Source organism: Rhinoraja longicauda, chromosome 8 (assembly GCF_053455715.1).
Source record: "Rhinoraja longicauda isolate Sanriku21f chromosome 8, sRhiLon1.1, whole genome shotgun sequence".
In the NCBI taxonomy this organism is placed as follows: domain Eukaryota; kingdom Metazoa; phylum Chordata; class Chondrichthyes; order Rajiformes; family Arhynchobatidae; genus Rhinoraja; species Rhinoraja longicauda.
Genome location: NC_135960.1, coordinates 22588266 through 22614624, shown reverse-complemented (window position 1 = coordinate 22614624; position 26359 = coordinate 22588266). Strand labels below are relative to the sequence as shown.

The 26359-nt window shown below is 43.6% G+C and overlaps 1 protein-coding gene across 4 annotated transcripts in view; it reads left to right on the top strand.

The window, feature by feature from the left end:
* The window catches only part of thsd7ba (thrombospondin, type I, domain containing 7Ba), a 681502-nt gene that overhangs the window by 617958 nt on the left and 37185 nt on the right, over window positions 1-26359 (top strand). For all 4 annotated transcript variants that reach the window (XM_078403389.1, XM_078403391.1, XM_078403388.1 and 1 more), the window contains one exon: window positions 16582-16752. In XM_078403389.1, coding sequence (XP_078259515.1) covers window positions 16582-16752 — 171 coding nt within the window. The remainder of the gene's footprint in view (window positions 1-16581; window positions 16753-26359) is intronic.

Here is a 26359-nt window from a genome sequence, read left to right as displayed (position 1 = left end):
ATGTATAATTTAATCAGAAGTAGGCATCAAAATGTTGTTGATACTTTGGGCACAGAGATATTGATATATATTTGTATACAATCCTGATGGGCCCAAAAGCAAACTCCCTGATTTTAAAAAAAACAAAAGCAAATCACTGTGGACTTGGAAATGTGAAATCAGAACAGATAGTGTCATAAAGACTCTTGAAGGACAGCAATATCTGAAGAGAATAAGAAAACATCAGTTTTAAATGTTCACTGATTGCTCATTTTAGACATTTTTTACTTTGCTGATTTGTTTTTGTTTTTTATTTATGTGCAATTGCAATTTGTACTTGTGCTATAACAGTCCACAAAATCTGTGAAATTTATATTAAGTTATGAATTTGATTTTCAGTTAGTGATGCTCATCTTTGGAAATGCGCCAAGACTTAACAGACGTTTTCACACATGTAACAAGATAGAAAGCCCCTTTTTCAAAATTTGTGACACAACCTCTCAAATGGGATTTTTTTGAGAAATCCTGGATCACAAAGAGACCAGGCCCTGCAAAGCAGGGTCAAAGTGTGACGGTTTAAGTTTGGAAAGTACCATTCATTGAGGTTTTGCATCAGTTAAAAACATTTGCATTTTCTTTTATGTCGTATGCTGTTTATAGTGTCAATAATTCACATCAGAATTGCCTTCCCTGAAATGATTCTGTTTTTAAGGAGGGAACATGAGCAGAATATTTATCTTGAAATCAACTTTCAGAAACCAAGACCTGCAGGTATTATGTTGAACCAAAGATCTGCAGATGCTGATTTACACAAAAACACAAAATAGTGGAATAACTTAGTGGGCCATGCAGCATCTCTAGAGAATATGGATAGATGACATTTTGGGTCGGGGTACCCTTCTTCTGAACAGGAATTCTTCTCCCTCCACTAAAAGTTTATTAACCAGCTTCACGGTTTGCAGCTATGTATCCCTGACTGAGGTCATGGGTTGCAGGCCCTGATTTGTCCTGTTTCTTCGCCTCCAGTTTTTTTTCCCCATTTTCCCTACTACAATTAGTCCGAAGAAGGGTCCTGACCCAAAATGTCACCTTTTCAATTTCTCCAGAGATGCTGCTTGACCCATTGAGTTACTCTAGCATTTTGTGTCTATCTTTGATATAAACCAACATCTGTGATTCCATTTTATTGCAATAATGCTGCCTGACCCTCTGAGTTACTCCAGCACTTTGTGTCCCACATTAATTATGAAGCTATTACCATTATGTTTGCTTTTATGGTTTGAACCTTTCTTACGAAAGCTAACTGGGGCCGTACAATTGAGACATACAATGATTGAAGATTGATTCCCTAACTAGGTCAAATGTTTGCTTTCACTGCCTCAGTCATGATTTAGTAGACTGGATTCCCCAACCTTGATGGAACACACCTAAGTATCATTCTATTATTAAGGATTGAATGCGAATCGGATGCACTGTGCAATAGCCAACTGATGTAATAGTCTGAATATGGTCAGAGTCATAAAGCAAGAAAATATACACAACTTGTTCATGCCAACAGAAAATGCCCCATGTAAGCCAGACTCATTTGCCCACATTTAGTCCATAATCCTATAAAGTCTAAACCATCCCAATCCATGCATCTGTCCAAGTACCTTTTAAATGCTGTCATAGTACCTTTTCTGGCACCTTGTTCCATATATCCAGCACCCACTGAGTGAAAAAGTTGCCCCTCAGGTTCCTGTTAAATCATTCCCCTCTCACCATAAACCTATGTCATCTGGTTATTGATTTCACTACTCTGGATAAAAGACTGTGCATTCGCCCTATCGATTCTCCTCTATAAGATCACCCACTTAGCCTCCTGCTTGCCGTGGAATAAACCTAGCCTTTCCCAGCTCTCCCTATTGCTCTGAACTTCAAGAGCTGCAACATTCTCGTTATTCTTCAAAGATAGTCACAAAATGCTGGAGTAACTCAGCGGGTGAGGCAGCATCTCTGGCAAAAAGGAATAAATGACGTTTCGGGTTGAGACCCTTTGTAATGGCAACTTCAGTCTTTTCCCATAGTCCTTTCCGATTGCCATTACTTCACAGGGAGTGGGAGTGAACTTGAAGCAAACCAACAGAGAGATTTTCCAAACATATTTTCCGTTTAATTAGTTATTTATTGAAGTAGTAGTACAAACAGGGTCTGTCGCAGGTCTGTATATCCCCAAGCTTTCAGCTCTCGTCGCAGAACTGTATCTCACCAAACTCCCAGTGTCTGACCCCTCCTGTCTCTGCATCTCCAGATATAGCACCTAGTTCTGGCTCCTCCCAGTATGTTATGCCCATATATGTATTCATCTCACTACAGCCCCCAAGTATCCAAAATAATACAGATAAATATCTAGACAAAATAATATAATATGTTAAAACAGCCAGCACAAACACATATGGCTCCTACACACCGGCCCCTAATTGTTCTACTCGTATTACAAAACAATTACTAATAAACATCAAAAGGAGCTATAAAATCTTTACACATAATCAAAAAAAAGGTATACACTATATGTTGGCATCTAATCTACTTTGGTGATTCTTCAATCTTTAAGGCCACCAGTCTTTGCTGTGCACAGGTATCAGCTTCTAGGAGCAGACATATTTTTGTTATCGGTCTTTCCAAGATGTTGCTCTTGGTGTTAAGTCGAACTGTGCGTACAAGAGCTTGTGCATCTGGTATGGTCTCCAATATTCTGCCCATTAACCAGGAGCGTCATGGTGCAGTGGAATCAGCCACCACAACAATGTCACCTGTAGCAAAGCTTCTTTTTACCTTAGACCACCGTTGTGGTTCTTGGATTAGAGGCAAGTACTCTCGTATCCACCGTTTCCAAAAGAGATCTGCCATATATTGTACCTGTCCCATCTGCGTTTAATTTATAAATCTTCCTTTACTTTAAGAAGCTAAGCTACGGCAGTCTTCAGATTCCTCCATGATGAGAAATAGGTGATCAGAGAGTTTGTGGGTCCTGGTCAATGGATCCTTGACAATGACGTTCATTGTAATGTCTTGCTTGACTTCTGAATCATTAGCAGAGATTGCAGATTTCAAGTGAGGTTTTGGCCATTCTCTGTCTCACTTACGCTAAATTCTGGTCCTTTGATCCATCTTTTACAGCTTAAGAAGCGGTCTGCTGTTAATCCTCTAGATGCTTCATCTGCAGGATTTTCCTTTGTGCTAACATATCTCCATTGTGATACATCAGAAGCATCCGTGGTCAGCTCTATATAAGACCCTTTAGGATTTCTAGCACCATTTTCTCTGCCAGCCAAGCTGATTATGCAGCAACTCTGCAAGGAAAAACTTAGTTGGGATGAAAATATGCCCCAAACCTTCTCACAGCGATGGACAGGATGGCTAGCAGATCTCAACAAGATTGTGGAATTTAAAGTGGACCGGTGCGTGAAGCCCACAAGCTAAAGGGTCGTATATAGAGCTGACCACGGACAAGATGCTACGTCTAGTGTATGGTCCATCCCCTTGGCTGTTGACCAGCTCCTAAGGTTCCAGTACCTTTGAAGCATTTGTCCCGATGAGTAGGTCAATGCCAGTCGATTTCAGGAATCTTGATATCCTTCAAGTAAGGCCATTGTTTCAGGTCTTCTTGTCTGGGAATGTTTAGCTGAGAAACAGGCATGGACTTTTGTGTGAACACATCAGATAGTTGAATAAAATCGTCTTTGTCCAGACTAGATATTTCCAAACCTGAGATATGATGACTGGTCACAGGCTTCACTTGGTTCATGGTATGCAAGAGAATTTTGGTCCTTGATCCTGTAATGTTCAGTCTTCTCATCAAGCTTTCTGTGCAGAAGGTAGATGAACTTCCATGATCCAAAAATGCATATGTTTTGAACACTGTACTCCCCTTGTGGCTCTTCACTTGTACTGGTACAAAGGAGAAGATGCAGGTTTCATCACCAGCCCAAATATGCCCACACATTTGAGATGGGAGAATAGTATCACTCGCAATTGGCTTTTCATTCTGTTCTGTATGTTCTGGGTTTTTTTCTTTGTCCTTTTGTTCAATGTGAGGTATTTCAGGATGATTTTCTTTGCACACATCACAAGCCAAACGACCCTTGCAGTCTTTGCTCATGTGACCTATTTTCAAACATCCAGAACAGATTCCCTTCTCCTTAAAGAAGTCTATCCTTTCTTTCTGCTCTTTCTTCTTGATTTGCCAACACCGCCCCAGTGTGTGACCACTTCTGTTACAGAACAAACAAGAACCTTGTGGCTTGGCGATAGGTACATCAGCTTTCATTCCCTTTGTTGTCAGATTTTCTTGCACCTGTGCTTCTGCAGGTTTTGCAGTTGTTGCAAAACCGCTTTCTCTCAGTTGCTGCCTTTCTCTTGCCTTAGCAAAAGTAGAGCTTTTGACAGTTGCAACTGGCTTAGCTTCCTGGATGTTCCCAAAAAGTGGATCTGATAGTATCTTCACTTGTCTACCAGGTCAGGAAGTCTACCAGGTCAGGAAATCTAGCTCGATATCCACGGTAGCGCAGCGGTAGAGTTGCTGCTTTACAGCGAATGCAGCACCGGAGACTCAGGTTCGATCCTGACTACGGGTGCTGCACTGTAAGGAGTTTGTACGTTCTCCCCGTGACCTGCGTGGGTTTTCTCCGAGATCTTCGGTTTCCTCCCACACTCCAAAGACGTACAGGTATGTAGGTTAATTGGCTGGGTAAATGTAAAAATTGTCCCTAGTGGGTGTAGGATAGTGTCAATGTGCGGGGATCACTGGGCGGCACGGACTTGGAGGGCCGAAAAGGCCTGTTTCCGGCTGTATATATATGATATGATATGATATGATATGATATCCAAGCTTTTCCTGCAGCTTACATGTCTTATCCCTCCACTTGTCTCTGAGCTTGTAAGGCAGTTTTAGAAGGATCATCTTCATATTGGAAGCGACATTCATTTCCTCCATATAGGTGAGATGTTCCATTGCATTGCAACAACCTCTAAGGAACATCTAATCTGATCACTGACCAGGCCAATGCCTTGACCATATATGCAGTGGCAATCTTATGTTCATTACCAAAATGCTCTTTAAGCAGCTTATTTGCCTTAGCATAGCCCTGGGCTGGAGATAAGTGTTGACAGCTGCGGACTAAGTCTTTTGCTTGACCCCTTGTATATTGCTCTAGAAAATGTAAGCGGTCACTGTTATCGTTAGTCTTTCTTTCTACTTCTCTCTCAAATGCCATGATGAAAACTTCATTATGCAAAGGATCACCATCATAAACAGGAATGTCTCTTGGTGGTAGAGTAGAAGATTTTGTTGAGCCAGAAGAACAGTGTTATCATTTTGCTTCTGAATTTGGTTATACATATCACCTTGGCTGCCATCATACTGTCCAGGGGGGGGGGGGGGGGGGGGGGTAATGAGAACATGCCCCTGCATACCCTTTTTCTCTAGTTTTAGTCTTTTGCCTTTGAAGTGGTTATTGAGTTAGATGGGTTCTATGATGAGCTCTAGCAGATGGTCCCAGAGGTGTTTTTTTTGTGGTCTACAACCTGTTGCACTTAATCAGGCAAGTATTCAGCTGCATGTGGCTCTAATTTAGCTGATGTTGTCCTTTGAGCAGTTTCTCTTCTCGAATAAGAGTTCATTGGATCAGATGCTCTAGAGCTGCTTCTTGATTTCATAGCCTCAAGTACATTGTCTTGTCTTGATTGCTGCCAGTTCAGCATCTAGTTCCTGTCATTCCTTCCATCTTCTCAGCTGTTCCTTTTGTCTTCTCAGCTCTTCCTCCATTTGTTCTTCTTGTGCCTCAATCTCATACTTGCCTTTCAGGTAGGCAACTGTTTTTTTGAGAATGGCCATATCTGCCTGAGCTTTCATACAAGCAGAGAGCATTAAAGATGCACATGATGAAGAACGGGATTTGAGGAATTTTAGATTTTGAGACATTTGAAACACTGTCATCAGGTCCAATGATATCTGAGGTTACATCACTCTGTTGTGAGGCACTCCCAGCAATGGAGTGTGTAGTTTGCTGACCAACCTTGAATAACCACGCCCTAGTATCTTGTTTAAACTCGATGAAAGTGTTCGCTGTATGGTGAATCCACTGATTTCACTTTTCGAGTTCATCTTCAGGCAGTGATAACTGTACCGATGCCTTGTAATCTTCTTTGATTTCATCATGGAGCTGGTTTAATTGAATCAAGTTGGATTGTACTTCATTTACATTTTCACTTGATTTCATGAGCTCTTTCATCATTTCCATTAACTTGTTATCTTGTCTCTATCTTTTGTTTTTCCTCTTCTGGTGCTTCTCAAAGAGCGATTCTCAGCCTTTGGCAGTGAGCTTGATGGATAGATAAGCTATTTTCCTCTTCAGAATCTTTTCTGATCGCCACCTTGTGGCTGAACATCAGATCAAACCACAGACATACTTGTACACTATCCCTTTAAGATGTGTAGACGTAAAGTCGTATCTTGCACAAGAATTTAAAACAAACTGATATCTTGCGATTCTCAAGGTCACTTCTTTGTTCTCAGCATTCCAATTACAGCAGCCATTTTCCAATACAGCTTCTGATATATAGCTTTTCCAATAAAGCTTAATGCTGTATTCACTTTTCCTGTGCGTTGGCTTTCAAAGTTTCCAATCTCCGTTACTCAGATTAGAGCAGGTAGCGACCCTGTCCAGTCTGTAAGCTTTGGCTACAGGCTTGAAAATAAAACAATTTCACTCATAGAGCCAATTCTTACTTATAATGGCTCTTTCGAGATAGTTCTTACTTTAATTGTAATGGCAACTTCAGTCTTTTCCCATAAAGTCCTTTCCGATTGCCATTACTTCACAGGGAGTGGGAGTGAATTAGACACAAACCAACAGAGAGATTTTCCAAATGTATTTTCAGTTTAATTAGTAATTTATTGAAATAGTCAATAGTCAATTTATTTGTCACATACACATAAATGTGCAGTGAAATGAAAAATTACCCGCAGTCCAACAATAAGACGAATAAAAATAAGCAATAAAAATATGCAATAACACATACAATCATAAACCAACACCAAACAAAAGAAACATCCATCACAGTGAGTCTCCTCCAGTTACCTCCTCACTGTGATGGAAGGCCAGAATGTATTTTTCTCTTCCCCTGCCATCTTCTCCCGCGGTCAGGCTGTTGGAGTTGCCACATCAGGGCGGTCAGGGCTCCCGACATTGAAGCGCCGCGCCGGACGGTGAAAGGTCCGCGGCGGGCCGACCCAAGCCCCGCGATTCGTGGCGGGCGAAGACGCTGTCGCTGCCGCTGCCGGAGCTCCCAATGTCGGCCCCCACCCAGGGGCCTGCAGGCTTCCGACGTCCAGGCGGCCCACGCCGAAGCCTCCGGAGACGAGTCGCAGCCGCTCCCGCAGCATCCGAAGGCAGCCAGCGCCGCAGGTGGTGAGTCCGGGCCGCGGGCTCTGCGAACCAGAGCCCAGGTGGTGCCAGCCGGAGGCCGCCAGCTCCAGGTGCATGGCCGATGGTAGGCCGCAGCGGGAACGGAGACACGACACAGAAAACAAAGGTCGGGTCTCCGTTCGGGAGAGACACTTTTACAGTTCCCAGTTAGTAGTACAAACAGGTCTGTCGCAGGTCTGTATCTTCCCAAGCTTTTACCTCTAGTCGCAGGTCTGGTCAGAACTGTATCTCACCAAACTCCCAGTGTCTGACCCCTCCCGTCTCTGCATCTCCTGATATAGCACCCAGTTCTGGCTCCTCCCAGTACGTTATGCCCATATATGTATTCATCTCACGACAGCTCCCAAGTGTTCAAAATAATACAGCTAGTTATCTAGACAAAATAATATAAAATGCTAAAACAGCCAGCACAAAGCAAATGGCTCCTACACCCTTCTTCAGATTAAGAGTCAGGGGAGAGGGAAACTAGAGGCATGAAAAATTACAAAGAACCTCATTATTCTTCTCTGCATCCTTTCCACCTTTTCTAGGTGGGGCTGAACATAAACTTGTTTACTCATTGTCCCAATATCAACAGACCCTGAGTCAATTGAAAGTTGATCTTGCTTGAATATTCGCAAACTTTTTACAAGTGAAAGCATCATCCTCCTCTATACAGTTACCAACCTAGGCATATTAGCTATGTTTTATTTCTGTGACCAATTTGAAGCAGTGAATGCGCAATATCTTTTGTCCAGCTAATATTCTGTTCAACCTGGCTGACCAACCTGCTGTGCATGTGACTTGGTCAAACCCAGATCTATTCTCCCACTGGTTTAAAATCCACGTGTTGAATTCCCTCACCTAGCTCCTTTGTCTGAACGGAAAGGAAACGTATAGTTTCAGGAGTGTGCTGTGGTCCAGTTGCAGACTAGATCATTTATGGTTCCCATGTGGGCTCATTAGTGTAGACTTGCTGCATGACAGCAAGCTACTGACCACATGATTATTTCACAATGAAAATCTATGAAAACTACTGTGGGGTCTCAGCGCCCGCAGCAGTTTAGGCACTGAGGTCTGCTGAAGGTGTGTCCAAATTGTTTGTGTTTTCTGAAGTTTTTCTTCTGTGGCTGCTCTTTTCCTGGTGTTTTTTGCAGTGGTTTTGCTGCCGTTGGTCTGCATTACTTGCTAATGTTTCATTGTCTGTCTGAGTTTTAGGTGTTTTTGTAGCAGCTTTTACTGCCAGGAAGCTCAGCAGCAGAACTAAGAAATTTCGTGTTAATATTTTCGGTAAATGTTGCTGCAGAATGTGGAAGACAGAAGGTTATTCTGCTGGTAGGAAGGAACTGCAGATGCTGGTTTAATCCGAAGATAGACACAAAATGGTGGAGTAACATGGCGGGACAAGCAGCATCTCTGGATAGAAGGAATGGGTGACGTTTTGGGTCGAGACCCTTCTCCAGACTGAGTGATGTTTAGGGTTGAGACTCTTCTTGTTATTCTGCTGCTGTATCTGGGTCATAAATTTGTTAAGGAGGGAATAAAATAGATGTGGAACATTAATCTCAATGGCTCAGTAGAAATTATGTGGTTCCATTTGTGGACAAAGTACAATAGCTTCCCCAGGGTGGGCACATTAACCCCAGAGAAGATGACATTCACTGTGACTTGATCTGGTGCCTCTTGCCAATGTAATTTTCTTATCAACTTCCCGTATGAGAATGTTACCGATCCTTTACCTGCCGGAATACTTGAAGCACAATTTTATTCTGCCAACTGTACTTTTTAGGGACACTGCTCATGGAGGTGGGTTATATTATATCTGAGCTCAGTTTCTATTCATCTGTGCTGCAGAAATGCCTTGTCTTACAAAAATGATTAGCCTATGAGTCTGAGAATCAACCTTTCCAATATTTGGGTCCTCAAGAATTATTCTTGGAAATCTGGCATTGCCTTTCCATTGGCGAATAAATGGCAACAGTTGGCCCCCAGCACGGGAGAATTTGTCTGTCATGTAATGTTGGTTATTTGGAGTAGGGTCTTAGTGATTTGGTTTACATTGTGATGCATGGCTGATTGATTGAGAAATCCATAACTACTCACCACCTACCTGAATTCCATATTTCCCTGTGCAGAAAATCCAATAGCATTGATCATAACAGGCGTTGCTACCATGCCTGTCTGAAATATACCTGACGGTTTCCCTAAACCATGCAGAAGACATATAATATCTTTCATTAATATCTCTATATTATCAAAATCCTACTAGGTTCAAGGGAACTCTTGCTAATCTTCCATTCCTGTTCTGAGGCATCTGATAGGCAAACATGGAAGTTGCAAACTGTACCACAAATGGGGCAGGTTACTGGCTAGTTTTGTGAATTGGCATCAATATGCTCCTCAAACATGGATTCAAGGTTGCCAGTGTCGCCTTGAATGTTCTTTCTCTGCCAAGGATTCCACGGAAAGAGTAGGGATGTTGCATACTTTCAAGGAGGATTGAGAGCCTCCTTGAATCTGCTCCTCTGTCTACCTGAACTCTTCCCATACCAGAGCTCAGAATAGAGGGTCTCAAGAGACAAGAATGTTTCATTGTCATATGTGCCAGATAGAACAATGAAATTCTTACTTGCAATAGCACAACTGAATATGTAAACATAGTACACTGTAAACAATATAGTAAACACAAAAAAAGGTTTACAAGCTGACAAGTTGTAGGAAGAGAATTAGGCCATTTGGCCATTCAATCATGGCTGATCTCTGCCTCCTAATCCCATTTGCCTGCCTTCTCCCCATGACCATTGACACCTGTTCTAATCAAGAATTTGTCTATCTCTGCTTCAAAAATATCCACTGACTTGGCTTCCACTGCCCTCTGTGGTAATGAGGTCCACAGATTAACTACCCTCTGACTTAAGAAGTTCCTCCTCACCTCCTTTCTAAAAGAGCTCCCATTAATTCTGAGGCTATGACCTCTGGTCCTAGACTCTCCCACCAGTGGAAACATCATTTCCACATCCACTCTATCTATGCCTTTCATTATTCTGTAAGTTTCAATGAGGTCCCCCCTCAACCTTCTCAACTCCAGCGAGTAGAGGCCCAGTGCTGTTAAATGCTCATCATATGCTAACCTAACTCATTCCTGGATTAATTCTTGTAAACCTCCTCTGGACTTTCTCCAGAGCCAGCACATCCTTCCTCAGATATGGGGCCCAAATTTGCAAAAAAAATCTAGTGTGTGTATATTCACATATACACACACATATATAATTGTACACAAACATACACAAAAAAACAAACAAACAACAATAATGCAATAATAACCATAATAGTCTATGTAGTTCAGAGCTTATTTGAGGTTGCAGTATTTAATAGCCTAATGGCTGTCGGGAAGTAGCTGTTCCTGAACCTGGACGTCACAGTTTTCAGGTTCCTGTACCTTCTTCCTGATGGCAGGGGTGAAATGAATATTTGGCTTGGGTGGTGCGGGTCTCTGATGATGCTGGCTGCCATTTTGAGGCAGCGACTTCGGTAAATCCCTTCGATGGTGTGGAAGTTAGAACCCGTGATGGACTGGACAGTGTTCACAACTTTTTGCAGTCTTCTTCACTCCTGGGCATTCAAGTTGCTGAACCAGACCGTGATGTAGCCAGTTACTCTGCGGCTACTGGGCAAATGCGATCTGTCTGAGGAGCATGGAGTTTGGCATAACAATATGATCTATGCAATGATGCCAACTGAATGTAATTAGGACCTCAATGGCTCTATGTTGGCCTGGGTGAGGAAGCATTGGTTTGCTCATCCTTCCACCGGATTAAGTGGATTTTGGAAAGCTGTGTTAAAGGTAGTTCATCAGAACACACTGCATGTAGTTCAGGTCCAAAAACATATATATAGTGCAACAGGAATCTGTTACAAGTAGACCAGAAGTTTTATAGCTGCTTTGAAATTTGGATCTTGAAATAGCCTTATCTCAGTTGGCTTTCTGGTACACCAAGCCCATTTGAATTTCATCAGCTAAGTCTGTCTTTATTGATTGTGACTCATTGTCCCTAGTGGGTGTAGGATAGTGTTAATGTGTGGGGATCGCTGGGCGGCACGGACTTGGTGGGCCGAAAAGGCCTGTTTCCGGCTGTATATATATGATATGATATGATATGATATGGGAAGTGATTTATGTTTTCCAGTGACTCACCATGAACCTTTATTGACTGAGTGCTTAGACTGAGGGTTAGAATGCACCAGGTTTTCAGATGATGTTGTGCATAGAGGATGAGTGTAAAACCAATCTTCCTGTATGCGACAGTGAAAGTTGATGAACTGGAGTCAGCCTTCAAGATTGTCTGGTCTCTGCAGTCCATCATCTGAGGAAGGTGCTCCACAGCCCTCCTCCCGGTTGATGGAATTTGGCAGGGCTGCTTTGTTGCCAGGTTTCTGAGTGAAGAAAATGTAGGTTGAACCAACATTCTGTTACTTCTGCCAATTAGTTTAGTTTAGAGATAGGTTAGAGATACAACGTGGAAACAGGCCTTTCGGCCCACCAAGTCCAGGCTGACAATTGAGCACCCATGCACTAGTTCTATGTCCTGCTCACTGGCGGTTATTTACAGAAGCCAATTTACCCACAAACCTGCACATCTACAGGATGTCGGAAGAAACTAGAGTATCCGAAGAAAACCCACGCGGTCACGGGGAGAACATGCAAACTCTACACAGATAGCATCCATAGTTGGGATCGCACCCAGGTCTCTGGTGCTGTGAGGCAGCAGCTCTATTGCTGGAGTGGAATTATTTCCACTCTAGAAAAGAATCTGGTTGAAGGTGAGGTGCACGATTTGTGAATGCAACAAAGCAGCCCTGCCGAATTTCATCAACCAGGAGGAGTCACTACGGTGTACGCTCCTCAAATTTGGTTGCATGCAGAACTTCATCGCTATCTAATGTTTGCTTCTTAATGTCATATAAGCCATGATCCGAACCAAAGGATTCACAATAAAGCCAATCTGAGTGCAAACATATGTCATGACATAAATAATGGGAAAAATGATGCATGATATAATTTCCTTGGGATTTCTCTTGGCATAGATCTGTCATATTTCTTGCTCATTATCTGGCTTTCTAAGTATGGCAGATTTTATGAAATCCCTTTACTTTAAAGAGAAAGGTATTTTCCAATCACTGCTCCACTGACTCTGGACTTATGCATCTTCCCCTTGTACGACAACCATTGAAAATACCAGACTATTTTTAGCACTGCTTTAACATCCTTCATTATCCTTAGATTTAAGTCTGTTCCTTAAAGATCAATTCACAACAAAAAACTTTTTTTTTGTGCTAAATTAACGGAAGCACGTCATGTAAGCAGTAGAAACTAAGAATAGTTGGTCGTTTAAATGGCACCAGTTAAACCTGATTATGATCATGTTTAATTAAGAATTCATTTGAGGCACAGTGCGGCAGGAACATAACTGGACAGAACAGAATTCTTCATAAGTGTGCCATAAAGTCATTGCTTATTCTGTTGGCTGTTTGGCCCAGGTTTTGTTGCAACTGGGGTCATAGCAGGAGAAAGTGAACACCCAGTTATTCTGACTGCAGGCTTTTGATAAGATCCCATGCATCTTGATACCATAGGAGGTTAGACAACAAGAATAGTGCATGTGGAATTGGGGTTGATATATTTTCTTTTTGTTTAGGTCAGTTTATTGTCATGTACACCGAGGTACAGTGAAAAGCTTTTTGTTGCATGCTATCCAGTTAGAAAGACAATATATGAATATAATCGAACTGGTTATAATGTACTGATACAGGATAAAGAGAATAACATTTAGTGCAAGGTAAAATCCAGTAAAGTCTGATTAAGATAGTTCAAGGGTCTCCAATAAGGTAGATAGTAACTCAGGACCACTCTCTAGTGGTGATAGGATGGTTCAGTTGCCTGATAACAGCTGGGAAGAAACTGGAATTAATACATTGAATTGCTTTGAGAATTGGTTATTGGCCAGAATATAACATTTGGGAATGAAGGAACTTTCTCATCTTGGTGGGATGTGCTAATTGGGATATTACAGGAATGGAAGATGTAAAAGGCTTCAAGAGCTGTAAACACAGCGCAGCAAGATCATGGCAGATGCAATACCATGTGGAAACCTGTGACAATATCCACTTTGATGCACAATTAAAGTATGTTTTAAGGGTGAAGGTGGGTAATGCTGATGTTTAAAGAGATCCAGGTATCATTATATGTTTTATTAGTTTAATTTATTATTGTCACATGTACTGAGGTGGGTGAAAAGCTTTTTTTGTTGCATGCTATCCAGTTAGGGAAAAGACTACACATGATTACAATCAAGCTGTCCACATTGTACAGAAATATGATAAGGGAATAACATTTAGTGCAAGAAAAGTCACTGCAGGTGCTATAAATAACTAGTTACACAATTGTGTAGGCAAGAGACTACAGATGATGGAATCTTGAGCAAAAAACAAATTGCTGGAAGAACTCAATGGACGAGGCAACATCTTTGTAGTGAAAGGGAACAATACGCTTTAGGTTGGGACACCTTCTTGCATCTGAAGAAGGGTCCTGAACCAAAACACTGTCTGTCCATTCCCTCCACAGATATCACCTGACCCACTGAATTACTATGCTCTGTTTTTAGATAGTTTTTTGACTTGTATTATGAGAAGAGAAACGTTTGACACCACTGGGCCTCTACTCACTGGAGTTTAGAAGGATGAGGTGGGGACCTCATTGAAACTTACCGAATAGTGAAAGGCCAGTATAGAGTGGACGTGGAGAGGATGTTTTCACTAGTGGGAGAGTCCAGGACCAGAGGTTATAGCCTCTGAATTAAAGGACGTTCCTTTAGGAAGGAGATGAAGAGTAATTTCTTTATTCAGAGGGTGATGAATCTGTGGAATTCATTGCCACAGAAGGCTGTGGAGGTCACGTGAATGGATATTAAGGCAGAAACAGACAGATTCTTGATTAGTATGGGTGTCAGGGGTTATGGGGAGAAGTTAAAGAAGGGATATGTGGTTGATTTGGGATAGAAAATGAGCCTTGATCTTGATGAATGGCACAACAGGGCTTGAAGGACCAAATAGCTGACTCTCCTCTCATTTCTCAAGTTCTTCCCTAATCGTTATTTCATAAAGTAATTTAAAATTGTACTTGTTGCTTTCAGGAATGCTCTCGGTGCTATTGATTGTTTAATCCATCGATTATTCGGCCAGCTTCTTTAATGACAGGAATTTAGGGATCCCAGTGAATTGATGTAAAAAAACCAGCAGGCATCAAGAAAGAACAAGTTCTTGCCACGGTGATTACTAGATCTTAGAGCAAAAGGTTTATTTGATGTCAATGGCATAGCAGTCCTTTTCCTCTGTCACTGATTGTACATTTTAGGATATAACAAGACAAAGGTTAACTACCTAGCCTTAACCCCACCATGAAGTATGGACGCGTTTACTGCTTGCAGCTAAGCAGTACTGTACATCAAGGGAAATCTCCAGGCTAAACTATTGCAATTGTAACAAATATAAAATAGAAGTTGCTTACATTCATGCTCTCATCTGAACCCACTTGACACAAAATTTGCTGATGCTCCGATGCAGGACACAGAAAATGTTGAGCATTTCGAGCTGGCAATATTGGAAAGGCGCATGAAAGAGTGTCCTCTGCCTTCTTCAGTGGGAGTAAAAATAACTGAGGTGTAATTTCAAAGACGAGTAGGTAGTTATATGTAAGTGTCCTTTCTAATCTTCCCTCGAGCATCATTGAGCAAAATTAGGTGCTTGGAGTGCTTGATTCATAGACAATGATTCCACCTTTTTCTTCTTATTTTTTCCAAATGCCCATCTGAACTATGAGTCCCATCGGGAACAAATATATTGGTGGTTGTTTAGGGCTGGTTCAAAGTTCAGTGGGTCACTTGTTGAGCCTTATCTCAAGTCAGTGAATGCTCATCTTGACCACTCCATGGAAAACCATTTTCCTCCTTTTTCTCAGAACATTTCAGATATCCAGTATCTATGGTATTTTGCATTAAAGTTATTTTTCTTATTAGTGATTTTAAAATCAGAATTTTATTTACATATTTTCTGCACATTATTTTCATTTTCATGCTGATATTTATTTCATGCTGAAGTTACTACTTTGAAATCCCAACACTGATCCCACTATTACCTGCAACACCTGCCCCTACACCTCCTCCATCACTTCCATCCAGGGACCACAGCAGCCCCTCCAGGCGATGCAAAGGTTCATGTGCACCTCTTCAAACTTCATCTACTGCATTCAGTAGTCCTGGTATGATGTCATTGCCGGAGAGACCAAGTGTGAACTAGGCGACTATTTCGCCAAATACTTACGCTCTGTCCACCAAGGACTGCAGGATTACGGGTTGCTAACCATTTTAACGGAACCATTTGATCATGACTACAGGTGCTGTCTGTACGGAGTTTGTACATTCTCCAAGTGACCACCGCTTGGGTTTTCTCCGGGTGCTCCAGTTTCCTCCCACACTCCAAAGACGTATAGGTTTGTAGATTAACATGGCTTTGGAAAAAATTGTACATTGTCCCTAGTGTGTAGAATAATGCTAATGTATGAATGCTAATGTACGGGGATCGCTGGATGTCATGGAAACGGTGGGCCGAAGATCCTGTTTCTGCACTGTATCTCGAAACTATACTAAACTAAATTAAATATTGCCAGAGTGAGACCACACACAAACTGAAGGAACAGTCCTCATATTCCACTTGGCTGGTTTACAACCTAATAACCTAAACATCGCATTCTCCACTTTCAAGTAACACCCAAGTTATGCCACACTCTTTTCTGTGCCGTCCTACACCCATTTAACCTGCTTTCTGCCCCCCACCCCGCTCCATCTATATTCGTCCCTCTAGCTTTACATATCACTCCTCTTCTCTCCTGATCTGACACTCTCTTAATTAGACGCACACCTTATCTGACACTCTCATTATCTTTCATTAGCTTAAATTTCTCTGTAAACCTGAAACAAATAATGGCTACATGCAATTCATATTGTCAAAATGCATCCATGTACAAATTAATAAAAATATGCCATTATAACGTTCAGAACCAAACATGTTTTAAGTGGAATATTTCAACTGTATCCACTAGGTGACTGTCACCTCACTGAATGGTCATCGTGGAGTTCGTGCCACCTCATCTGCTTGGATGGAAAGAGATTTGAAACGACCGGTCACCAAACCCATTCAAGGGCCGTGATTGTTCAGGCACTGGAAAACCAGGATTGTCCTGAACAAATATGGGAAGGGCGGCCTTGTACAGGTAAGAACAAACCAAAAACATTGTTAGGAAATTGGCTTTTAATTTAGTTTATTACTGTCATGTGTACCGAGGTACAGTGAAAAGCTTTTTTGTTCTATACTATCCAGTCAAGGTAAAGACTACACATGGTTATAATCAAGCCATCCACTGTGCACAGGTCCAGTAAAGTCTGACACAATGGTCTCCTATGAGGTAGATAGTAGCTCAAGCCATTGTGTCTGACTGAATTGTCTGATGGAGAGCGGAGAAGAGGAAGTGTGACTCGTCCTTGATTATGCGAGTGGCTTTGCCAAGGTAGCATGAGTATAGATGGAGTCAATGCACGGCAGGTTGTTTTGCGTGATTGTCTAGGCTACGCCCACAATTCTCTGCAATTTCTTGCAGTCTTGGATGGAGCTGTTCCCAAACCATGCAGTGATGCATCCTGATAAAATGTTTTCTATGGCGCATCTGTAAAAGTTAGTGAGAGTCGTTTGGGACATGCCAAACGTCCTAAGCCTTCTAAGGAAGTAGAGGTGTTGGTGTGCTTTCTTTGCGATTGCTTTGATATAGCTAGTCCAGGACAAGTTGTGTGAGATATTAGTCATAGAGTCATAGAGTGATACAGTGTGGAAACAGGCCCTTCGGCTCAACTCGCCCACACCGGCCAACAATGTCCCAACTACACTTGTCCCACTTGCCTGTGCTTGGTCCATATCCCTCCAAATCTGTCATATCTATGTACCTGTCTAACTGTTTCTTAAATGATGGGACTATCCCATCACATTAACCGGGACTATCCCATCCCATCACGCAACCACAACAACCTGACTGCGGGCGAGGACGGCAGGAGAAGGGAAAGACATTGTGGCCTTCCATCACAGTGAGGAGAGGACTGGAGGAGACTCACTGTGATGGATGTTTCTTTGATGGATGTTTCTTTTTTTGTGTGTTTTTGGGGTTGGGTAATTTTAATGCCTATTTAATGCTTTTATTGTTGGACTGTGTTTTGGGGGTTTTTGGGGTTGTGTAATTTGAATGCCTATTTAATGCTTTTATTGTTGGACTGTGGGTGACCGAATTTCGTCCAATATTGGATGACAAATAAAGCTATCTTGAAGTGGCGGCGCCTAACGGCAGCGGCTCACTAGCAGTCTGTTCGTCTTTTTTCCTTTTTTTTTTGTTGTTGTGTGTCGGTGTTGGGATGGTTTTTATATATTTTTTTGGTTGTGTATGTGTGGGAGGGGGTGGTGGTGTGGGGGGGGGGGGGACTTTTCTCTTCCTCACGGCGCGGGGTGCAGCTGGGCTGCGGGGCCTAACATCGCCCGGTGCGGCTTGGCCGCTGGACTTTACATCGCCCGGTGCGGCTTGGCCGCTGGACTTAACAGTGCCCGGTGCAGCTCGGCCGCGGGACTTAACATCGCCCGGTGCGGCTCGGCCGCGGGACTTTGCATCGCTGGTGCGGCTCGACTGCGGGACTTAACATCGCCCGGTGCAGCTCGGCTGCGGGACTTAACATCGCCCGGTGCGGCTCGGCTGCGGGTCTTTTCATCGCTGGTGCGGCTCGACTGCGGGACTTAACATCGCCCGGTGCGGCTCGACCACGGGACTTAGCATCGCCCGGTGCGGCTCGACCACGGGACTTTACATCGCCCGTTGCGGCTCGGCCACTGGACTTAGCTGCGCAAGGCTTGGTCGCGGGCCTTTCATCGCCCGGTTCGGCCGCGGGACGTTTCAGCGCCCGGTGCGGGGACTGTGCGGGTCGGTCGGGGACGAGCTGTCTGTCCGTGGGCGTGGGGAAGAGAGTGGAAGTTTTGTTGCCTCCATCACAGTGAGGGGGTGTTTGGAGTCACTGTGATGGACGTTTGTGTTGGGGTTATGTGTCTTGTGTTCTTTTTTTCTATGACTGCTATGTAGTTTCGTTCGGTACTTCGGTGCCGAACGACAAATAAATCTCTGTTATATCCACCATTTTTTGTATGAAAAAGTCACCCCTCGGATTCCTATGAAATCTTTTTTTTTCTTCTTCACCTTGAACCTATATCCTCTGATCCTCGATTCCCCTGCTCTGGGCAAAAGAGTACCCAATCTATTCCTCTCATGATTTTGTACACCTCTCCAAGGTCTCCTTATCCTACTGCGCTCCATGGAATAGAGACCCAGCCTACTCAACCACTCCCTGTAGCTCACACCTGGCAACATCCTTGTAAATCTTTTCTGAACCCTTTCAAGCTTGACAATATCTTTCGTATAACATGGTGCCTAGAATTGAAAACAATATTCTAAATGCGGTCTCACCAATGTCTTATACAACTGCAATGTGACCTCCCAACCTCTATACGTAATACTCTGACTGATGAAGGCCAAAGTGCTAATGCTAATGTATGAGTGCTAATGCCAAAAGCCTTTTGGACCACCTTATCTACCTGCGACTCGACCTTCAAGGAACCATGCACCTGTACTCCTAGATCCCTCTGCTCCACAACACTACCCAGAGGCCTACCATTTACTGTGCAGGTCCTACCCTTGCTCGACATCCCAAAATGCAACACCTCACACTTTTCTGTATAAAATTCCATCAACCATTCCTCCGCCCACCTGGCCAATCGATCCAGATCCTGCTGCAATCTTTCACAACCATCTTCACTATCTGCAAAACCACTAACTTTTGTATCATCAGCAAACTTGCTAATCTTGCCTTGTATGTTCTCATCCAAATCATTAATGTAGATGACAAACAGTAAAGGGCCCAGCAGCGAACCCTGAGGCACACCACTAGTCTCAGGCCTCCAATCCGAGAAGCAACGTTCCACCATCACCCTCTGCTTCCTTCCATGGAGCCAATTTGCTATCCATTCAGCTATCTCCTTGGATCCCATGCGATCTAACCTTCCAGAACAGCCTACCATGCGGAACCTTGTCGAATGCCTTACTGAAGTCCATGTACACAACATCCATAGCTCTGCCCTCATCAACCTTTTTGGTCATGTCTTCAAAAAAAGCAATCAGATTTGTGAGACACGACCTCCCACATACAAAACCATGCTAACTATCCCTAATCAGCCCTTGCCCATCCAAATGCCTGCATAACCTATCCCTCAGAATACTCTCTAGTAACTTACCAACTGCAGATGTTAAGCTCACCAGCCTATAGTTCCCAGCATTTTCCCTGCAGCCGTTCTTGAAAAGAGGGACAATGGTTGTGTCTTGGTTCCTTTATTTAATAGATATTGGTAGCAGAGGTAGTGAGAGCAAGTATTGAGGAGGGTGGTTCTGGGATGCCAGAACTAACTGTTGGGCCTTCCCGAGGTGTCATGGGCCTAACTCAACGAAACACCAGTGATGGGAGGTGCCCACTTGATTACCCCAATGATATACTTGCTTCTACACAATCAGTTTTTTTTGGTGTGCTTGTTAACATGTAGGTAGCTGATTATTGCATACGGAGTTAGTTATTGTCCGAACATAGCATAGGTTTGTATAATCAGTTTAGATAGTAGTTTGGCTTTGGGCTTGGTTTTCTTTGTTGAGCACTTATCCTGGCATAAGTACTTTATCTTTTAATTGTAATTAATTTGGCACCAGGTTCACTAACAATGTTTCACTATCACCTTGGATTAGGATTTTGAATGTCGAAATAGCAGGTGAACGCCATTTAAACATCTGGTTATTGCTGAAAATAGTGGAATTATCGATTATATTAAAAACCCAACCCTCTATTAAGAATGTAGACACAAATTGCTGGAGTAACTCAGCGGGTCAGGCAGCATCTCGGGAGAGAAGGAATGGGTGACATTTCGGGTCGAGATTTAAACCAGCATCTGCAGGGTTTTTTTCCCCTACTCCTCTATTAAGAATGTTGCCAGATGCACTTACTGGGCAAACGATATTTGGTGCTCTGTGTAAAACTCTCTCTTTGTTCCCCAACTTACAATCATTAGAATATCAAAATTGGACAACAAATTTTCAGGAAATTATTGTTTTTTTGCTTCCTTAGCTTGACACTGGTGGTATGATGTCAGCCATGAACATGTTAAATATCATTTATTTTATCAGACTCCAATGTATTTAATAAAATGTAAATTGTATGTTATATTTCCCGACTTTTGTCTATATAATGCAATATTTTAAACTCACAATCCATTGCCTTGCTGTTCATTCAATTGAAATCCTGATTGTTATCAGTATGACAAATGCAGGTGTTGTCAGAATATCAAGTTGACTACTTTGTGCAATGGTGCTATTTTTCATGCATGGAAAGTGGTGAGTCATTCAATTACTCTTTATAACCAAGTGGTTTCTATAAATTCACAGTTGTAGCGCAAACAAGAATGTGAAGGATACAGATTGTTAATAGATACTTATCTGCTGTACTTCATGGCAATTACTGCATTAATCAGTTAGATATCTGAAAATAAGCCGTAGGATATCACAATGACAGCATAGAAGGTCTGGGAAGGTTTCTACTAAACTATGAAATATTTCTAATATTGAAATACATTACCATGCTACAACCATTCTGATTTGTTTTCACGGGGGACATCAGAGGACAATGTGCAACATTCTGTGCATTCATTTGAGTCTTTGCTCTGCTTGCTCATGTTGCTGCTCCCCAGATGCCCTATCTCGCAGTAAATTTAGTATAAGAAAAAACAAAGATACTATCAGAGAGAGATTATGTGCAGGTCTGGAAAATTCTACTCAGTGGTGAGCAGAGCGGGTAGTTTCCAGCTCTCAGTTTAAAAACTGATGAGCTTCGAAGATTAAACAAAACAAATAAAACCACAGCTGCTGAAATCTGAAACAAAACAGGAATTCTGGAAGAGCTCAGCCTATCAAGCAGCAGCAAAGGAAAGAGAAACCAGTTCATGTTTTGGGTGAGGGACCCTTCCTCAGAACTTGAAAGCTTACAAGACACAGGTTGCAGGTTGTCCTTTTCATAGCCAGTGTCTGAAGAAGGGTCCTAACCCAAAAAGTCCCCCATCCTTTTCTCCAGGGATGTTGCCTGACCCGTTGGGTTATTCCAGCACTTTGTGTCTATCTTCTGCATCTTTTTTTTATTTCTCAAAGTTGTTTACTCTCCCTTCATCTAGTTCCTCGGGGAAGGCTTAATATTCAAATTATGCTACCAGTTTGGGGTTGCTACAAAATGGATTTAACACCAACCAACACAAAGGTTGTAAAAGGTCATCATTGCATCACTTCAAATCAAACATTTATAGCAACAATTTGGATGTCAATACAGGTGGAATAGTTCATAAGTTTGCAGATGGCACTAAAACTGGTGGTACAGTGGAGAGTGAACAAGACTATCTACTGTTACAATAGGATCATGATGAACTGGGCTGAAGGACTGAGGAATGGCAAATGGAGTTTAATCCAGATAAATATGAGGTGTTGCATTTTGGGAGAACAAACCAGAGCAGGACTTGCACAGTTAATGGTAAAGCTCTTGTGAGTGGTCTAGGTCAGAGAGACCTAAGAGTGCAGGTACATATTTTGATGAAGCGGATGACAGAGGTGGACAGGGTAGTCAAGAAGGCGCTTGAAGGGTTTGCTTCAATTGTTCACTGTTTTGAGTGCAGTAGTTAGAATATCACATTGATGAGACCACATTTAGAGTACTGTGTATATTTCTGCCCATTCTGCTTTATGAGGATGTTACTGGGTCAGAAGGTTGTCCGTTACAAGGAAGTGCTGGATCAGCTGGGCTTTTATTCCCTCGAGCGTTGGAGGCCGAGGCCGAGGCCTTATGATGGTGTATAAAATAAATATGTATAAAATCATGAGGAGCATAGATGAGCTGAACAGCCACAGGTTCCCCCCAGGCAAGCATGACCAGCTCAGTTAAGGAATTTGGTCAGCAGAAAACATATTAGATGAAAGGCCTGTTTCCGTGCTGGAAAGCTCAAATAACATCTTCTCATTTCCTCTGTACTGTTTAACCACAAGACCAACAGTTGAGGTTACAGAGAGCTTGTGGCTAGATGTGATCATGAATTTCATTATTTTATCACGTAGGTAGAGGCCATTTATCTCCTCGAGTTTATGCTGGCTCTAGGAGGAATGACATCAGTCCCATTCCTCTACTCATATCCCTGTAGCCTATCCTCTTTTACATGCATTTCATGCCACCCTGATTTTTCCACTATGTAATTTAATATACCTCCAGCACATCTTTGAGAAATACGAGGAAAGCAGAATACCTGGGTGAAAACCACTCCGTCACAGAGAAAACATGTAAACCACACAGCCAACACCCAAGGTTAGGCTTGAACCTTAGTCGCTGTAGCTGTGAGGTAGCAATACTACCTGCTGTACCACTGCACCTTCCATAAATGTTGCCGGCTATATTCAATAGTAACTGTGAAGAAACATCTAAATTCCCACTTTCATTCTTACAGCTTATGTATAAGGAAGCATGAATTAAAAAAATTAATTTGATGCCTAGCTGAGCTGTTGCATTTCTTAAAGAAAGCTTTGTGTACCCTCTTTGAAGAAATGCAACATATCCGCCAACTCCTGGGTGTCTCTGGCAGTGAAACAATTCAAACTGGAAACAGAGTATTTGAGATAACGTTGAGAAATTTAAGTCCATGCAGTGGGAGTGCACTTGTTCTGTCAAGCACCTCGTGCCCATCTGTGGAAGGGCCTGCAGCTCCTTACCTGCCTCAGAATCTACAGAACTGAAGCTGTCGCTGAAAAGACATAAAGTAGTTATGTATATATAATAAATAAATATTTTATATATATATATATATATATATATATATATATATAATATATATTCATATAAATATATTCATATCATTATTCTCCTTAAAGATGCACAATGACATAATTATTCTCCTTAAAGACACATTATAAATATTTAAACATTAAACTTCAAAGTGTGATTCAGAAGCAACCACTCATACTTGAAACCTAACTCAAAACTATTGTCCCCGCCCCTCCCGGCCATTTCAATCCCATGCTGTAAAAAGTTCATCTAGTTGTGCCTTAGCAATATGCAAAAGGTTTGATTCCACTGCACTTTGGGGAAAATAGTTTTGTGAGCCCCTGAGACAAAAAAAAAATGTGAGTCTTAAATGGGAAACTGTAGCGACCATAGAGAATGGTCCAGGTCGTCGAACCCTCGGATTGGCCAGCGAGGTCACGTGGGAACGCGACCATGGGGATTGGTCCAGGGAGCGACATCGCTGATTGGCCAGCGATGTCATGTGCGCGTTTGGCGCCCGATTTAGCCAGTTCGGCGAAGTCTTCAAGGAAGACAGTAAGTTTGTAATGGTTGTCCTTTACCTTGTTGTTTAACTCTGTATTCGAATATTGCGGCTGCAATAAACTTCTTCTACAACCAACAAGTTTCGGACTCGCCATATTGGTGACCCCGACGTGATCTGGACGATCACCGACTGAGCAGGAACCCGACGCCTCGTTGACGATGACCGAGCCGGGCACACCGGAGTCAAGCGCCGGAAGCGTTCATCTTCCGTTGTTTTGGACGCACGCACCGCAAGCTTGGTTTATCCACACCGAGGCTCAATTTCATATAAAGAAGGTGTCGGACGAATCCACGAAGTACTACTACCTCGTCAGCGCTCTATCGCCAGACACAACCAAGCGCGTGATGCGGTTCATCGTGGATCCACCTGCGGAAAACAAGTACGAGGCCATGAAGAAAGTATTACTGCGAACCTTCGGGTTTAATAAGCATGGTGGTGCGGCAAAACTTCTGCACCTACCAGATCTTGGAGACCAACTGCCTTCCGTCCTCATGGCCGAAATGATGATGCTAGCCGGTGAGCATACGGATTGCCCTATGTTCAAACAGGCATTCCGCGAGAAACTTCCCGAGGATGTCCGACTGCTGCTCACGGATTGTTCTTTTAAGGACCCCGAAGCATATGCAGCGAAAGCGGACGCGCTCATAGCGGCAAAAAACAAGGCAAGTGGTTCGATCAACAAAGTCTCGACATCAGTGACCACGCCACAGCGACGGCAAGATGGCGCCACGTCTCCCGCCAATTCTCCGAAAGCCCGCCAAAAAGATCCGCACAAGCGCGGCTGGTGCTATTATCACCTACGATGGGGTAACGAATCCCGCAACTGCCGTTTGCCTTGTACCTTCGCGGGAAATGCCTCGGTCGATCGTACATAGGGGCAGTTACGATTGGCCAGAACCGGCGCCTCTATGTCCATGATCGATTCACGGACACAGAATTTTTGGTAGACACGGGAGCCATCGTCAGCATAGTGCCGCCGACCGACCTCGAAACCAGATCGGGTAAGACAGGTCCCACCCTCATCGCGGTTAATGGCAGCCCAATTCGCACTTTCGGTACACGGAAGATGTCCCTTGTGTTAGGCCTCCGCACGTACGAATGGCCATTCATCATAGCCGACGTCAAACAAGCGATCCTGGGCGCAGATTTTCTCTGGGCTTTTTCACTGGTTCCTGATGTCCGCGGTAACGACCTCCGACCCTCCGCCGAAGATGAGCACGTTGCTCCGACAATCGCCTCCTCGCCCAGCCCTACTGTCCAGGCCGTCGTCGCGGCCCCCGACTCGTATGCTGCGATTCTGGCAGAGTTTCCGGAGCTGCTCGTCCAACGTTTTGACACGCCTTCGGCTAAGCACGGTGTGGTCCATCACATCCGCACCGAAGGCCCTCCCGTTTTCGCTCGGGCCAGGAGACTACCGCCAGACAAACTGGTGGTGGCAAGGGCGGAGTTCAGGAAAATGGAGGAAATGGGAATTGTCCGTCAGTCTGACAGCCCGTGGGCCTCGCCGTTACACATGGTCTCCAAGGCATCTGGGGGGTGGAGACCATGTGGCGATTATCGGCGTCTCAATGCTGTCACCACGGCTGATCGCTACCCCATACCGCACCTACAGGATTTTTCATCTGGGCTGGAAGGAGCGGTGGTGTTTTCCAAAATCGATTTGGTGCGAGGATACCATCAGATTCCGGTGCGACCGGAGGACATACAGAAAACTGCAACAATTACTCCGTTCGGGTTGTTTGAATGGTTGCGTATGCCTTTCGGTTTAAAGAACGCGGCACAGGCTTTCCAGCGACTGATGGACCGCGTGGGCCGGGGTTTACCGTTTTTGTTTATTTATTTAGACGACATCCTGGTCGCCAGCCCCTCCGTGCAGGAACACCAGGCCCATTTGCGGACCGTGTTCCAGCGGCTCCAAGACCACGGGCTCATAATCCAACCCTCCAAATGTCAATTCGGCCTTCCTGCTCTTGATTTTCTAGGGCACAGAATTACCCCTGCCGGCGCCTCCCCTTTGCCCGAAAAGGTGGAGGCTATCCGGGCATTTCCTAGGCCCACCACAGTAAAAGGGCTACAGGAGTTCGTAGGCATGGTTAATTTCTACCATAGGTTCATTCCGGCAGCTGCGCGAGTCATGCGCCCACTCTTCCAATGCCTTGCAGGGAATCCGGTAGAGTTGTTGTGGTCCCCGACCGCTGAGTCGGCTTTTACAGCAGCTAAGGCAGCCTTGGCAGACGCCACCATGTTGGTCCATCCGAGCCCCTCCGCCCCCACGGCCCTGACGGTTGACGCCTCTGACGTGGCGGTGGGCGGGGTTCTGGAGCAGCAGGTCGGTGGCCGTTGGC